The sequence below is a fragment of the Haliaeetus leucocephalus genome, unplaced genomic scaffold, assembly GCF_000737465.1.
Source record: "Haliaeetus leucocephalus isolate CR32 unplaced genomic scaffold, Haliaeetus_leucocephalus-4.0 Scaffold536, whole genome shotgun sequence".
In the NCBI taxonomy this organism is placed as follows: Eukaryota; Metazoa; Chordata; class Aves; order Accipitriformes; family Accipitridae; genus Haliaeetus; species Haliaeetus leucocephalus.
The window spans coordinates 7,571,525-7,589,018 of record NW_010972972.1 but is presented as its reverse complement, the minus strand read 5'-3'; the positions used below and the strand labels follow the sequence as shown (position 1 = coordinate 7,589,018).

The following is a 17,494-nucleotide window of genomic DNA, read 5'->3' as shown; positions in this document are numbered from 1 at the left end:
ATAAAAGCAATACAGCTCTCCTGTCAGCTGTTTCTCCAAGCGTCTGTTGTAAAGTATGGGCAATCTGTGTAAAGACTTGGAGTATATTCCCTGGCTGTGTTTAGGCAAGGGAGGGGTGGGTGATATATCAGCACCTGGAGATGTGGTTCCTCAGCTGAGTTCTCAGAGCTCCTTGAAACCAATGCATTGGAGCCTGTGTTGTGTGGGAGGAGAGGAGAGCGAAGCCACAGCTGGTGTGAAACTGCATCTCTTCCAGCGGCAGGACTGGAAGCAGCCAGGGCAGAGTCTAGACAACTTGGCAGCACTGCCAAATTCTTCATGTAAAGAGAGCTCCTATTTATTTCTGGAGTAAGAACATGGATCAGTGACACAAGGTCTCTCAATTCCATAAAGCAGAAGCCCTGAAATGCCATGGATGCACATAAAATCGGCACAAATGGCTTTGCTTCACCCAGTACATTTGATTAGTCATTATTTATCTGGGGAACAACTGCAAACTTTCCTCCCTTTTCCTTAGATTAATGATGTTTACAACAACAGTAACATTCCATGTTGATATCTATCACAGTAACAGGCAAATGAAGAAGTTACTGGGCTTGTAGGTATGTGGTATTTATTCTTGCCACAGCGAAGTGCAATGTTTACATCTTTAATGGTATGTTTCTGTATCATCAAGCTCTCATTTAAATAAGAGCTTGTACTGCAGCACTCTCAAAGAGCCAGAGTGCCTAACGTATATCTGTTTGCTTAGATTTGGCAGATTATGATACTGGATCACATCTAGTTCATGCTTTTTTATTTGGTTCACTGGTTACAGGATTACCTTGCCTTTTTGTGCTTTAGCTCATCATGTCATCTTGCAGCAGAACCGATTTCTCTCATTCCTCTCATGCTGTTCAGCCCAACAGCCATCTGGGGGCTGGAGGTTTCCCATGTCTGGCTCTCTATCCCTTTTACTCACGTCTACATTGCATCACTTGTAGGGAACTGCACAATCCTCTGTCATCGGGACTGATCTGAGCTCCCACGAGCTCGTATGCTGTTTCCTGTCCATCACTGATTTGGGTTTGTCTCTCTCAAGTTTCAGAGCCTGTTTTGTTCAGCTTTACTTTAATTCCTTCTCCTTCATGGAGTCCTCTGTGCTTCTGGTCATGCCCTTTCATCACTGTGCGGCCATCTGCTACCTGCTGAGATACTCCTCTGTCCTCACCAGTGCCAGGATAGGCAGGATTGGTCTGGCTGCTCTGTGCAGATGCCTCTTATGAAGGCTGCCATCGCCTGCTGTCTGATCAAGCAGATGTGCAGACATTGCATTCAATAACTGGTATGGCTTTGCTGTAGCCATTGTCTTTCTGACATTCAACTTCAGTGCCTTTTCTGCTCCTCACGCTGCCCCACCAGCGAATAGCCTTGGGGTGCACAAGGAGCTGGGAGGGGGCACAGCTGGGACAGCTGACCCCAACTGACTGAAGAGATATCCCAGACCATAGGATGTGCTCAGCAATAAAAGAGTGGGGAAGAAGGAAGGTGGGTTTAGTTTACCTATTAAATTGTCTTTATCTCAACTCATGAATTTTTGCACTTTTACCTTTCCGACTCTCTCTCCATCCCATCAAGGGGTGAATGAGCGAGTGGGTGTGTGGGGCTGAGCTGCCCCCCAGTGTCAAACCATAGCAAAGGGCTTCTAGAAATACTGAATTACTGAGTAGAAGACAACTATATTTATCATCGTATGTGTTTCATAGCTGCGGTAGACACACTGTGTAGCTTGTGTGCAGCCAGCTGCAAAACACTATCACTATCTCTAAAATTCAGCCAATGGAATCAGGAAACTTTTCCTATCAATAACACATCCACTGTGAGCTTCAGAAGAGTCAGGGCTGGGAGGGTTCCCAGGGTAGGCGTTTTCCAGCAATCTCCCCTCTTTCTGTTCCTTTTCCTCTGTATTAGATATGCTTTTTCTTTCTGACTTGCAGGACGCAGCTTTTAAAGACAGCTGAAAGGATGGGTCTGATGTCATCTGTTACCTCAGCTCTAACATTTCCCTCAAAGACTCTGTGTTCCACACAAACTATTTTGTGGCACAGAGATCTTTTAGGAAGGCTCTGGATGAAACGCCTTCAGGGAGAGCATTCACTACCATCTGTTGTCACTTGTTCCAGCGGTGAGTTATAGTCACGGTTAAAAACCACACCATGTTTTACCTTGAAAGGTAAATCCTAAAGCCATTTTGGATTTGCCAACAGGCAATGTTAAAATGCCATCTTGCATGCAAATGGGCACTAGCCCTTAGGTGTAAAAAAAAAAAAAAAAAAAAAAATTAGCAGACCTGCTCTGTTCAATGTGCAAAGGCTCAAAGCACAAGGGAAACCTGTGTGTCAGACAATGCTTCTGAGGGCACCTTGCTCTGATTCTCCATTCTGCCTGTCTCAGGGTGATGGTGGTTCAGGGCTGCGTAAAGCACTTTCTGTATCACCCCTGCATCTTGCAGCTCATTTTGGAGAGAATTTCAGATTTAAGGGTCCCTTGAGTTTCTTGTGCAACCCCTGACACAACAATGATCATGTATCATTGCTCCTTTCCCCTGCTGCTGCGAACTCAACGAGGAGTTTCCTCATGCCCACAGATACAGATTGGTGTTTCTTCTTTCCTTGAAATAGCAGGAGCCTCACCAGGACAAGGAACCTCCTGTCTGACTTTGGTACCCTGCCTGGACTCTGAAGGTCCCTATTTTCCCAGCCTGTGTTTTTTGGTATGGACCGGAGACAGAAACCATTATCCTTGGGGGGGCCAAGGGCATGGAGGAAGAGGTCAGTGTGTCTCTGTTGTGTGGGGCTGTGACCCCTAGCTCACATTTGAGAAGGAGAAATACCCGATTGCTATACTTTGTTCACTTATTAAAGCCACATTGAAATGGCAGTACAACATTTTGAATAATACATGGACTTTTTCATTACACTTTATTGAAAAATTATTCACTTGATAAAATCACGAGGGACAAAGCATCACTGCCCACTGGAAATGCTTTCACCATCACATATGTCCTCATTTCAATCTGAGGTCTTATTCTTCAGCCATACTGTCTTTTTCTACCAATACTTATTTTTTTTAAATAGTTCTAACTCATTGTTAGACACTTTTAGCTGTTTAAAAAACATATGCACCAAGAAAAGCCTGTATACTGATTAATAGTATTTTTCAGCACAGCGTTTTAAAGCAAAATGAAATCCCTGCATCTTTGGGCAGAATTGCGAACAAGATTTGAAACCTCACCTCCTCCTTTTGCTCAGGTCTTCAATCCTGTTGCACAAGAAGGCCACACATCCCAAGCGAGGAGGAATTTGAGAAATAAAAGATGCACATCCCTTCCCTCACTAACAGTCCTTAACTGAAATGAATGTGAAACACATCTGACTCTTTCCTGAGCATCAGTCAACAGGCTTTATCCTTGATGCCAGCCAAAGCATCCTGCTCCAGTAAGTGCAAAGCAAACTGCTGGACATAAGTCCCTGAGAAATAATCTGGGGCCATGAGGAGACTATGGGCAGGACGGCTGGCAGCTGTACCAGTCAAGACTGCAGAAACTGAGGGAAGAGCTAGCAGAGGTAGTGTGTGTTGTAGCTACAAAAATATAAATACATAGCTACTGTAAGTATGTAGCTGCAAATATGTCAGACAAATATAGTTTGTGGTGAGAGGTGCTGTCTCTTACTAGATGAACTTACAGTCAGAAAAACTATAAAAATCTTTCAAACTTGCAAGCTGTTCTTCCAGTCTGAAGGGTAGCAATCTTCACAGCTAAATATAGCTTAAGAAGAATGGCTCTGAGATTTATGGCACATATCTCACATTTCTGTTTAATGCCTGTTTTTAGCATCCAGTGGAATCGGGAGTTTTCACTTTTATGGCGTTCTGCTGGTTGCCATGAAATCCAGCCCTGAGATGAGGTGAGGTTTCCTTCGTTTTCCCATGTTTGTTTGGGACAGCTGCCTTTGGGGCTGCAGGGCAGATGTGTGCCCCCACCGCTCCTGGGGAGCTCTGGGCTCTCCATCCTCCAGACCCTGGTGCACACGGGTGGGCGGCTCTGGAGGACACAGTTGCCCTGCGGTCTCTGGCCATGTCCCAGGAGCTGGCTGAGGAGCCCTCCCAGGGTGCCACACTGTCCTCCCCAGTGGTCCCAGCTCCAACCCAGTAAAGCTTTTTCTGCTCATCCTTGGTGGTATGAAGGGCTGTTGACAGAGACCACCACTGGGATCCTACCCTCGGGGACAGATGTGCATTGTCAGTGCAGGAGGGATGCTGTGTCTTTATTAACCATCACCAAGGCAGGAGCTGTAGGAGAAATCTTCAGTGCAGCAGCTGCCTAAATCAGCAACCGGCCACCCCAAGAGCCTGGCTCAGTGCTGTGTCCAAGTGATCTGGGAGTGCAGTGGGATGTGACTGTGCAGACCCTTTGGTGTCTGTAACTCATGCGTGACTGGGATCCTTCTCCACCCTGAATGCGCTGAGTTTGCAGGCACTGGTGTGGCTGTGGGGCTGCGTGCTGAAACACTGCAGTGCCTGCCAACCGCTAGAGCTGGATGTTTTCTGTTTGCTTTGAACACAAGGTGATTACCTGTTGAAATGCAATGGCAGAAACATTCCTCCCTCCCCCCCTGGACAGGCTCTGCCTCATCTTCTTTCCACACCCCAACATGCACAAAAAGGAGCATGTCTACCTGTCTCACTGCCCCAGAGCCATCAGCAAAGGATGGCAGGGGTGAGCAGGGCCTGGGGAAGTCTCCTGTGGTGCAAGACCCATCCACCTCCCTGGGGACATGTGCAGCACTGAGTTCTCCACCTTTGCTTTTCTCAGTGCTGGCTGCAGAAAGACAGGCAGGCGCAGGGGATGGCTGTGGTCAGGCTGGTGCTGATCCCCATGTGAGCCGTCAGCATGGCGTGGCAGTGGTGAGTGTCAGACTGGCAGAGCAGGAGGTTGAGGAGCGTGACGAGTCCAGCAGCTCTGATCCTCTCCCTCCTTCCAGTGCCACCGAACTGGGGGGGGGGCTCCTCCAGCAGAGGTACTGGGTGACCAGTACCCTCGTGGCTGATCCAGTCTCCCACACTAGACACCTAGCCTGGCCCATGGGACAGCTGTGCAAATCCCCATACAGATGTTGCAGCAAGTGGCCAAAGCCTGGCATCTGGATCTGCAATCTATGCGTCCTTCCCAGGCACAGCCTGCAGCCCTGTGTCTGTCCCTCTCCCTTTTAGACAACTTAAGATGTACTCTGTCCCATCTCGGTCACTGTGGGTCACTTGGGCTGTTAATGCTATATGCCGTGATGGGGTCCAGCTGCCTGCTGCACCTTGGGAGCATGGGACAGTTGTGGGACCAGCTCGGGGACCCCTCTGGAGCAAGGTGTTCAGCCCGCGGAGTGCTGACAGCCCACCATGGGGCAGGAAGGGGGCAACAGACCCAGGCGCTCATCTCAGCGTAGTTCTACTCAACCTGTATTTGGATTTAAAGATTGCTTTGATCTTAACTTGGGAAGCAAATGTTTGGAGACCCCAGTATTTGGCCAGTTGCTGGTTCCCCCAAAAGGCAGGAGGAGGGAGGCTGGTGGATATCCACCCCAGGGGATGGAGGGGGCATGGGGAAGAGAGCTCGTGCGTGCAGCAAAGCAACCTCCTGATGTGCGGGCAGGAGCAGTCTGCTTGCCGTAAACCGCAAATATAGAGGCCAAATAGTTTATATCTGTGGCTTTAAGAGTGGAACCTGGCCTCTGTGGTGGTGATCCAAGGTCCAGCAGAAGGGCTGTATCTGTAAATACCATAAAGAATAGAATTTTTGGTGGTGATCTGAGTACTACATTTCCATATATGTATATAAAAGGCTCAGAAGATGTGAAGTCTGCACTCCTTGGATTTACTAGTTATTGATGCTGTTACCGTGGGAGGTTTGTATTGGGAAGATGTGTAAGTGTATAACAATGTTTGCTATTCTGTTTAAACAGGGCCAGTGCCTGGCTTGCCTTGCCACAGCCCCCCCCTTCAGCAGGAGCATACTTGTGAACCACCGGCAGTCTGTTGTAGTGAATTCTTCCATTTCTGTCTTTTACAATCTGAGATACTGAAAGTAAATTAAGCACAGAAGTTGAAACAGGCAAAGACTGTTCTAGACTGAATAAACACACAGGAGTGTTTCACTGCTTGTGCAATGTTAAAGGTGATCTGCAGTTTAAAGAGATAAATATCAGCTGAGACTCCCAGCTGAGTAAATCACTACGGGGATCGCCAGGCTCCATGATAAATCCTCCCTCAGGAGCCCATACACCTCTCATATAAAATGCATTTAAGGGATTTTTAGTGCTACACAAAGATCATGACAAGCAGAATGCTTTGATTCTGCTGCACTGGCCACAGCAGATGCTCCATTTTCTTGTGTAAGAAAACATCTGTCTAGGCATCCATCTATCCAGATGTTTGCTTAAAAATCACTCTATTGATGGGTCTTGTCTTTCAGATTCTTCACTTTGCTCTTAGTCATCAATAGAAAACTAAGTAATATATTGCTCTTGAAACTTTTTCCAATTACTCTAAGAGTTTGGGGTGCACTCTCTCATTTGTGCATGGTGGGACCTGAAGTGACATACATAGCCTGTCCTCCCTTATTTGAATTTAGACCCTGATATTCTTCAGTGAAGCTAGCATGAATCTGGAGAAACTCTGCTAAAGGCAATGGTCCCATTTCTATTTCACAGTAATATACTGAGGTTGATGACTGGCCTCATCTTGGCCTCAAGTATTACTAAAGAAAGCAATTTTATCTCATCACTGCTGTTCAGATATCAGGGGGATGGAGGGAGGAAAGAGCAGAAACATGGAAAAAGGTGGAGGAAAAAAGTCTTTAAAATTGGAAAAAAAAGGAGGTCTGAACACTCTAATAGCAGCCAGTAGGAAAGTACAGGAAGGGGGCCAGCACAAGCGAAGTCTGTACAAGCAAACTGCCCTGGGCAGGGGCTGGAGCCCAGGTGTCGGATGTGTGGAGCTGTGGGGACCATCTCGGGGCATCTTTGGCTGGGGGGCTGGTCATGGTCACTATCTTTGGAGTCGTGCACAGTTTAACAGCCCGGAGGAGTCTGGGCTGCACCACTCGCCCTGGGGACAGGGCGCAGGTCCTCATACCACCAAACTTCATGATGCTGCTGGAAAAACCTCCCAGCTGCCAGCAATTCACCGGCTAGGGACTCCCTCAGATGTTTGTACCCTTGCACCTAGACTGTAGATTAAAATTTAGTCACAATCCTTAGAAAATTTATACATAAATGAATGATCAAATAATGATTTTTGGCAAATAATGAGACAATCAGAAACTTTTATGGATTTATCAGATACAAACTGCATCAATCAGATCGTTTCTCTTGTGTGGAAGGGTAACGAAGTTTGTACATAGGGGAAAAGAATATCTCTCTTAATTTTTGAGATGAATTAGCATGCATATGATATAGTATTTTCATAAACGAGCCAGAGAATATTGCTGAGCTTGAACCATTATGGGGAAGTTTCAAATCCCATTTCTTGTGCTGCTGCGAAGAAAGATGAAATGAGAATCTAAATGAGCATCCTGGACCTTATATTAGCCTGGGTAGGAGAGCAAAGAAATACTTATTAAATCCACAGCCTCTCCAGAAGCACAGAAAAAAGAAATATTAGTGCCCAGGGTAATTCTGAAAAACTGAAGGAATGGTCAGAAAAAAAACCAAAACCAAACCACAAATAGAATAAAATTCACATTCAGGATGGGAAAAACACAAGTAGATAGCAGAAAAGACTGGAGAGTTTATAGTGGTGTTTATAAACTGAAGAGCAGTCATGGGTGATGTGGTACTGAGAGAAGGGACATTGTGTGGGGATGCATCCAGAGCCAGGTTGCCTGTGGGACGTGTGCGATTGCTGTACGAGAGATGTGATCTGATCACTGACCAATTTGGCCTCTTGAGCCTTTCCATTTTTACTTTCTCATGAATTGTAAGATAAACTCAACTCTGAGTATTTAGATTTCAGCTCCCCTTCAGGTGTAAACTGTATGATTTGGTGAAAAATACAGCAGCTGGCTGTATTAATTTTGTGAGTGCTGCTAGAAATGCGAGGTGTTTTATGAATGGTTATCTCTGTCTGTCTCTGGGAAGTATGGATATCACACTTCTGACAAAAAGGCTTTCGAGATTGACAATCAAGCCTAGCAGGAGACTTTTTTTTTTTGTTCTTCCATGGGAAATTCCAGAAAAGAAAAAAAAAAAAAAATCACTTTACTATATGTAACAGAGGGACTCCCAACTGAAGTGGGGGAGGTATTTCTATGAGAGGGTTGCTAGCTGTGACTTACGCTGATCACAGCTCCTGAAGAGGAGGCTGTAAGTGGGCATCAAAGCTATTTGGGACGGCTGAGATAGTAGGATTGTAAATACAAGTGGTTGTGAATTGATAATCTTACTGAAATCAGAATGGTTCAGGGATTATGAAATGTGAGGTTTCTAGAAAGTAAATCCCACAGAGTTCAAATATACAACTGAGTCATAACAGTCAGTTGTTATTATTAATGATAATTAGCACAAATAAAAGCAGTGCTTGAGGACGTAGTGTGCTGTTGCCACAGGGGGCCTTGGGTCTGAATAGATTTGTCCCACAGATTTTGGTTTAAATTTCGTTTTAATGTGTGCTTTTATTCTAGATGGGGACTGTCTGGCTAGAAAGGAGATCTGTGGAAAAGGGCCTGGGGTCCCGGTGGGTACAAGTTACCCCAACATCACCAGGAGACCTTGCAGCAGAGGTGGCCAGTGGTGGGTCTTTGGGGGTGCTGGGGCACGCAGGCTCTGCAGGGCAGCGGTTCCCCAACAGTTCAGCACTGCTGAGACCAGATCTGGGCACTAGGTCCAGTTTGGGTCTCCCAGTACAGCAGACAGGGGCAGGCTGGAGATGCTGGAGCCTGGGCTGTGTGGGTTTTATTACCAAGCCATCCACTTTGATGCATACCTCAACTAGATGTATTTCATCCACACCTCCACCATCGAATATGCTGTGCTGATGGCTGTGGCTTTTGACCTCTGCTGTGATCTGCAGCCCCTGAAGCATACATCGCTCCTGACAATCTCAGTGGCACCAAGACTGGTGTGGGGTTGACCATCCAGGTGGTATTTCTGGTGTTCCTGGCCTCCTTTCTTCTGAAGGTGCTGCAATATTGCTGAGTAAATGGTCTCTTGCACGCTTTCTTGTCTACACCAGGATATCATCAGGGTGGCTCAGTCACATTTATGTGACATTTATGAGACTGCGGCATTTATGGCTCAAGTGTTTGCTCTTTCCTCAATGGCTTTAGACTCACTGTTACTTGTTCTGTTGTACATCATGATCCTTAAGACTGTCTTGAGTATTGCATCCAAGAAGGAGCAGTCCAGGGCCTTGAACACTTGCACTTCCCACGTCTGTGCTATCCTAATCTTTGACATCACAGTGATCAGTCTGTCCATGATTCACAAGTCTGGAAAAAAGTGCTTCTCCCACTGCTCACATCCTCATCGCTAACATCTGCTTGCTGGTCCCACCATGATGAGCCTGATCGTGTACAGTGTGAAAACCAAACAGATCTGTACCCGAACCACCAGAAAGCTTCAAGAAGCCAGATGTGACTCCACAGTCATGCTGTGAGCTGCATCAGAGCTGAGTGGTCTGACCATGATTGCATGGGTGAGTAAAGCCTTGCAGGTGGCAGAGGAGTCACACAGCTCAGAAAGGCAATGAGAATTAGGTTAAAAGTTTAAGGGCAAACTCATCACCTGGTGCCAACTTGAATAACTGCTCAGACTTGAGCAATAAAATCCCAGTTAAAAAATGTGCCATTTTTATGGTCAGATGCGGCTTCTTGCATTGCACACATAAGATATTAAGTAGAAGAAATGCATATAACTGAGTGACGTAATTGCGTAAATATTTTAACCAAACATAATTTTCTCTATTGATTTTCCTCTTACAATAATGTCTAATGGAAAATGATGTTCTGTCAGCTTTCTTTGGTAAAAAAAAAAGGAAAGAATAAATACTTCAATAAAGTTTAAAATGTTGCAGCAGACTACTGGATATATCCACCAATACTATGCTAGGAATATCAGCAATTTGTATCAGTTAATTAGGGAACACAGCCATCACAAGGATCAGAAAGGGGTTATCAGTAAGAACAGTTATTCTCAGTGGGTATAAAGGAGAGTTAAAGATTAACCAGCAAAAGCAAATGCAGGCTATCACGAGATAGGCAGTTTTAAGAACCAGGTCTGTGGGTCTGCAGAGGAGCTGACAAGGGAGGTCCTCGAGGTGGGATTCCCGCTGGATGAATCATCTCAGACAGACTGGGTAAGCTGTGAGACCCACCATGAGGATGGGTTTGCCATAGGTCTCCCTGGGGTTTCATGCACAAAAGTACAAGTATATGTCTGCACTGTGAGCCCAGTGTTCCCAGGGCATGTCAAACCCTGCTACCTGTGTGCAGGATGGGCTGTCAGCCCACGAACAGAGAGAACTGGGGTGTTTCCTTTCTTAGTAATGCCTGTATGATTAAGCCATGAATTTATCATGTATTTCTATTTCCATGTAAACAAACAAACAGGATTTGGAGCAGAGAGGAGTTCTTTTTTCTGCCTGGCACTCAAATGTCCCATTTCACCAGTATTTAATACCCATTATGCTATGGTGTGAGCTCAACAAGTTTTGCCTCCAGACACCTTTCTGAGCAAAGGCTCTGCATCTGCCATCTCCTGGAATGTGCCATGGGAAGGCTGAACCATACTTCACACTGTTTTTTCCTTGAAGACCCTGAAAGGATGAGCTGATGCACAGCTTTGTGGGACAGAGATAGTAGTAAGGACAAGACATACATGGTCAAGACCCATCCTTGAAGAGCATTAGTGGTCTACTAATTGCATGCCTTCGAGGGAAAGAGGAATTCCTCTGGCTCTGGTTGCTCAGAGGCATTTTCATTTGTTTCACACTGGATGCTGAAGGCAGAGGTGGATTAACACACAGAGGTCTCTCGCTGATCCTCATGGACTGATGAATTTCAGAGAGTTGTTTTATCACCCTGAGTCCCTGCTGTGTTCTAGCCCTACTCATCACATGGCCCTGCCTTGCGTGACCAATGCTGCTTGTCCTAGGACCATGAGATTTCTCATTACCATACCGATGGGGAGTTTCTTGTATCTGCTTCTGTTGGGGATGGTGAAATGAAGGATTTTCTGGTCCACAAGTGGAAGAGACTTCCAGACTAAAGTGGGATCTGGCCCCAGCCCTTCCCCATCCCAGCAGAGCTTCAAAAATGTCTCTGGGAAATCTGGGCTGCCCAGGAATGCTTGGTAGTCCCACGTGTGGGCTTCCCACCTTCCCCTCCCAACACTCTGCTCCAGCTGCTTCTCCTAGCCCTGTGACCCACTGGTCCATCTTCTCCTTTCCACCTACCCAGCCCCAGGCTGCAGCTCCTCCAGAAAGTTGCCAGAGCTGCCCTCTTTCCCAGAAGCTCTCCCGTTACCTGCAGACATGATGCACTTCTCTGTAATTCTCTGCTTCAGCTCCTGCCCCACAAATAGGAGGAATTTATACTGGGTTTTTTTCCTTTTTTTTTGCTTGTTGGACAATGTCTCTGCTTAGCAATATTGCAATCAAATCAGAAACCAACAGGGACCAGGGGGACCTGCTGAGCAGGAAAGCAAGTATTCTTTCTGACACGAGCCTGCACTCAGTCATGTGTGAGTGATCCTTGTCCCTTGGCAGCATTGGGGTCCTGGGGTTTGGGACAGGTAAGGACCACGTCCCAGTGGCAAAGCCCCTGGCTGGCTCTGGCTGGTCCCTGCAGTGATGGAGCTGTGGACTGACTGTGTGGGTCATCCTGCAAGTAGAAATGTGTACACATTGCATGGCAGCAAAATCACCAAGATCTTTTCAAATTCTTAAACAGCAATCATCTGCAGCCACAGATCTGAGAAAGTTCCTGTATTTATTGTTTTAATGTCTTCTTTGAGACTCCTGGAGGGAGAATATTTCATCATTTGCACATGGTAAAGCTTTAGCACCTGGCTTTTTCCTCAAGCCAAACATTTCCTGAGCATTTCCACCCTGACTGACAGTTTCACTGTCCATATGGTGACTGAGTAATTTCTTAATTCTCTTTTTTCAGTTATTGCTTAGAAAACAACTCTCTTAAAGTCCTTCTTTCTCCTGGTTATGGATTTTTCTGTGTGAAAAAAACCCAAACAACCCTGTATGAATTTCCCACACTTCCTACATTAGTATTCATACCAATCCCTATCAATCTCCTCTTTCTTCCAGTTTTCATATTTTTTTACATCTGATTCACCTTCCTGTGTAAATCAAAGAAAACAAGGTGCATGCATCTGTGTCTGTCTGTCAGCTTCCACATAAACTCTTAATTTTCTGGTTATTTTCTACCAAGTCTGACAGAGACAGAACAATCATGGGGATATCAAGAGCTTCCAGGTTTAATGAGAACAACCAGGTCACTGGAGAAGGGAGATCCCGCCAGTGGCAGGCAGGAGGGAAGGGTCTGGAGGGGCAGCTTAAGCCACTGCTCAGCATCATGAGCTACATGGGATGCAGAGCAGGGGAGGACAGACATCAATGCTGCCATTGCACGGGGAGTGACCTGCTCACCTGTGTGGTCTTGAATGTGGCTCTTGGGAAGATGCAGAACTTTGAGCCACAAACCATTTTGTAATGATTCACCCCACTTATAAAAACTTCTGGGTTTGGTTTTGTTTTCCTGAAAAAGATCTCATTTGGGGGCAGATCTCCAACCATTACAAATTAGCAAAAATTCAGTGATGCAGAGGCAGCAGCGCTGACTCTTGGCAGTAGGAAATTGAAATGATTGATTATGTTTATCTAGCTTGCACTGAAGAGGTCAGAGAAACTTGAACAGTAGTTCCTGCATTTAATACAATACAATATGTTTTTCTCAGCTTATACCTAGGAAAATGTTTGATATTTTCTGAAAACATGGAAATACAAGATACAGAAACATGCACTGAATGGGGAGCTGGCCGTGGCAGAGTCCAAGCAGAAAACATGCATCTCATCACCATGTAGGTCCAACCAAACCTATCGATAAAGCTCTGATGGTAATGGTATAACACCAGATTGCATCAGCCCAAATTCTGGTCTGTGGTTCCCCACTAACTTCTCCTTTTTCATTAGTGTTGCAATTTAGTCTGAGGAAACATCTAGCAGGAAATCTGATCAGCAGTGATGTTGGGCTGAGTCTAAAAAAGGTAGGAAACTGTGTTATTTCACATGCATATGCCCTGCTTCTTTGGTCCAGAGCATTTCTCTGTGCTTTCCTTTCAAAGGAAAAGCATCCCTGTCACTGCACTTGCCCAGTCCTGAAGAGTACCTGGGACACCTTTTCTCGAATTAGTTTGTTTTTCATAGCATAGATGATGGGGTTTAGCATAGGTGGCAGGAGCACATAGAGATTGGCCAACAGGATGTGAACACGATGGGGGATGTTGTGGCCAAACCAATGAGTGAAAAATGAGAAAAATGCTGGTGTGTAGAACATTAATATAATGAAGGCATGAGAGCTGCAGGTGCCAACTGCCTTGAGCTGGGCATCCTTGGATGAGAGCCTGAAGACAGCCTGGAGAATGAGGACGTACGATACCCCAATGAGCACAATATCCAGGCCTGGGGACAGAAGGGTGGTGGCAAAGCCGTACCAGATGTTAACAGAGATGTCGGCACAGGTGCTCACAGTAGGTGTGTGGCATGATGCTGTGTCCACAGCATGGCAGCCTCTGAAGGAGGAATATTGTTGGGAACATCACACAAAAGCTCTTGGCTATTCCAGCCAGCCCTATCTTGGCTATCACCGAGTGCGTGAACACTGTGGCATATCGCAGGGGGTTGCAGATGGCCACGTACTGGTCAAACACCATGGCCATCAGAATGGTCGACTCTGCAATGAAGCTCAGGTGTGTGAAGAACATCTGGGTAAGACAGGCGTGGAAAGACATCTCCTTGGAAAGGGACCAGAATATGCTCAGGGCTTTGGGCACTGTGGAGGAGGATAATATGAGATCTGCCACCGCTAACATGGCCAGGAAGAGGTACATCGGCTTGTGGAGGCTTTGCTCTGTCACAATGACAAACAAGAGGATGACGTTCTCAAGGAGCACTGCGATGTACACCAAGCAGAAGGGGACGGAGAGCCAGATGTGCAGGTCCTCCAGGCCTGCCATGCCCAGCAGAAGGAATGAGGCAGGCTGTAAGCTGGTTTGATTGACAGCCACCATGGTGGGTTGATAACTGAATTAGTTTGGGCTCCTTTCCCTGTAAGTGAAAATAGGGGAAGAGGTAGGGAGCACAGTTCATAATACAGAAAAACCTACCTAAGTTTCCCTAGAGCACTTTATTTCTCTAGATCCCAAAGTGTTTTAAAAAAACACTCCCCCGCATGCCAGGGAAGCATGCTTGAGATACTGACTACAAATCAAGTAATAAATTAAATTTAAAAGTGTATTTTGTAGCCTCAGATATTGAAATCCAGCAAAGTGATTTACCAAAGTTCACAAGTTGGTGCAAAAGCTTGGCAAAGCACCCAGGAATCCAGCCCCTCCAGCTCCAATTGCTGTTATTTATTGTGCTTTTGTTCTGTAGCACCCAAAAGCATATGAGGCAGGAGACAAGTCAGGACTGACTGACACTGATTTTATATGACATGCTATTTCTTTCAGTACCTACCTCACCTCTCTCCTCACTAATTCACACCACATTTTGCATGACGGCAGACTAGGATCCCTGCAAGGCAGGGAAGGCTTGCACAGCATCCAGGTCAACAGGGCTGTTTACTGTTGGCTGCATCACATCAATATGGAAGGATGATCCATGAACCTGTGCAAAACAAAGCAGCATGGAAGATCAGCACCCCGCAGAGTAGGTGATCTCAGGGAACAACCATGTGCCAGAGAGGCAGAACAGCCACTGAATTTTAAAGCAAAGTCAGAAGCAAAGGTCTAAGGCAGAGCACAGCTGTTGGTAGGAAAGCTGTGCAATCCTGGCAGAGTTTGCACAGAGGAGCTCAGGACCCTCAGTGTTTGCTCATGCCAGAGCCCAAGGATTGCCCCGCTGCATAATGGGGTGGGGGGGCCATTTGCACTGCAGCTGGGTGAAATAGAACCCAAGAGTGCTGCCCTAGCATAATCTGCCCCACACTGTGTCACGTCTTCCTATTCTGGTCTCAGCTGGCCACATCTGCCACCAGACGCGCACCAAACCAACCCAAATGCTCCAGACCCAACATGCGCAGAGTTTGTGCATGCAGAGTCGTCTCTGTGCATGCCAGGGACTGCTGCAGCCTTCCTCCTTGGTGCTACTTTGGGACTCTTGTCTGTGCTTCCCCTTCCTCTGCAAGTTGCTCAGCCTGACACAGAAGGTGATTTGCAGTATTTCCAGAGAAATAGCAAAGCCACCCGTGAGGGCAGCATCAGCCAAACTAGTCGAAATGTGAAGAAGAGCCATGAACCCTTCGCAGACAACGGGTGGTCAGGGCTCGGTCTCCAGCTGCTTTGACTGGCAATAACCTGTCTGGTGATGACAGCGGAAACCTTTGCTGATAGTCTTTTGCTTCTTTGAATGCACATCTCAGTCCCCTTATTGGGAATTATACGTGAAAGGCAGCATGAGGTTATGAGGTAGATATCAGGTTTTTAGAGCCAGGCTGTGATTTCCTGCATGAAATGTTAATTCAGGTGGAGCCTGGGAAACTCTCCTGCAGGTAGATGCTGCAGGTAGCACACCCTTCAGGTCAGAGAAGGACCCTGGAGCCAAAGTAGCAGCATTTACATGACAAACCCTGCCTGGAAAATGGTGTTTTTCATCTCAGACCCTAAAGCTGCAGACTGGAGTGGTCCAGGGGTGTTTCTCCCAACCGCAGAATTTTACCTTCTAGATCAAAGCAGGCACCTCAGCCACAGAAACCTGCCGAATGACAGCTACTGCGAATAACTCACCAGCTCCCATGACAGCCAGGAATGAGGATATCTGCCTCTGAACCTGAGGGAACACCAGCAGGGAGGTGGTGATATTTACACGCTCCCCCTGAGTCCCCATGGGGCTCACATGCAGCTGGGAGTGGCAGAGTTCTGGTCTGTGCTGCTTGGACAAGTGTCATGGAAAGCATACAAAATTAATGGGGGTTTGAGTGGAACTCCTTTAATGTGAGCTGCCTGGTGAGAGATTACCTTCCATTGCCTCTGCAGATTATGGCGTGGGACGGAGCGCACAAAGCCTTTGGAGTGCTGTATCATCATCCCCTTCACAGTGGGGTTGGGATGAGGTGGGATGGCTGAAGACACACAGATGAGTGATGCTAACCTCCTCCAGCCAACCCTACTGAGATGACACAGGATCTGCTGCCATCACTGCCTCTATCCTTGCTCTGCCTGCTTCTGTGGGTGTTCAGGCTCTGCTGCTTCAAGCACCAAGGTGATTAATACAGTAAATGTGTCTGCTCTCTGCAGCAGGCTTTCATTGCCATTCCTGGCCTGAGTGGTCAGCATTGGCTTGTACTCTGTTAGGACTCTCTTTGGGGGCATAAAAAGAAAATACAATATTAACAAAGAATAGGAATGGTCAACAAGTGGGTGAGCAGAGAGAAAGGTCATGAGGGAATGGAAACTAATAAAACTGTGAAGAAAATAAAAGTTGGGTACCTTAAATTAAGCAATAAATCTAGATTTAGTTGCTGAAATGAACCCAGACAGATTGACTTTAGCCAGATATTTTCTTTTTCAGCCAGATACTTTCTTTTCCTTTTCTTCTTCCTTTTTTTCTTTTTTCCTTTTCTTTCTCAGGAAAATTGTGACCTGACATCTTGGGAATCAATGTTTCAAGATTAGATTTTTCAAGCTCCCCAAAATTGGGTTATTTGCAAAAAGTCATTGTCACCAGCTGTTGGCATGTGCATGCCTTATGGTTGTCCAGCGCCAGCACAGATATTGTAGCACATATAACCCCTGGCTCAGATTGACTCTAGTGTAAGTATTCATGGTTTTAATTAAATAAGGTCCCCAAGCCTCAGTCGCCCACTTGACATATCTGTGGCATATGCAGACAAACACTTGCTTTCTAATGCCTGAAAATGAATTTTATACTGGTAAAGTTGGAATTATCTATGGCCCACACCTAACTTGGGTATCCCTCCCTGTGGGTGAGTCAGTGGCACATAGATCTCACGGGGTCTCGGGGGGGGGGGGCTGGTCTCACCTCATTTCTCTCTCTCACCCTGCACGCAGGCACCTGGACCTAGAGCAGTCCCCAGGACAGCAGGTTTTGTCTTTGCCCAGCAGCTTTCAGGGATTCTTCTCTCCTGTGCCACGCTGGTGGCAAGCTTCAGCTCAGGTCTGGAAAGCAGGCATAGGGTTTAAGTTCCTCAGCTTTTGGGTTTTCAACCTGA

The 17,494-nt window shown here is 46.4% G+C and overlaps 2 protein-coding genes across 2 annotated transcripts; one reads left to right on the top strand and one right to left on the bottom strand.

Moving 5' to 3' along the window:
• Positions 1–889: 889 nt before the first annotated feature.
• Positions 890–9,711, top strand: LOC104837573 (olfactory receptor 51V1-like). Its single transcript, XM_010576780.1, is given in 5 exon segments — positions 890–999; positions 1,001–1,246; positions 9,231–9,525; positions 9,527–9,584; positions 9,587–9,711. Coding segments are annotated over 5 exon segments (810 nt in total). The 3' UTR covers positions 9,688–9,711.
• Positions 9,712–13,383: 3,672 nt separating this feature from the next.
• Positions 13,384–17,494, bottom strand: LOC104837522 (olfactory receptor 52B2-like). The gene is given in 4 exon segments (XM_010576713.1): positions 13,384–13,784; positions 13,786–14,370; positions 14,782–14,931; positions 17,305–17,494. Coding segments are annotated over 2 exon segments (930 nt in total). The 5' UTR covers positions 14,334–14,370; positions 14,782–14,931; positions 17,305–17,494; the 3' UTR covers positions 13,384–13,402.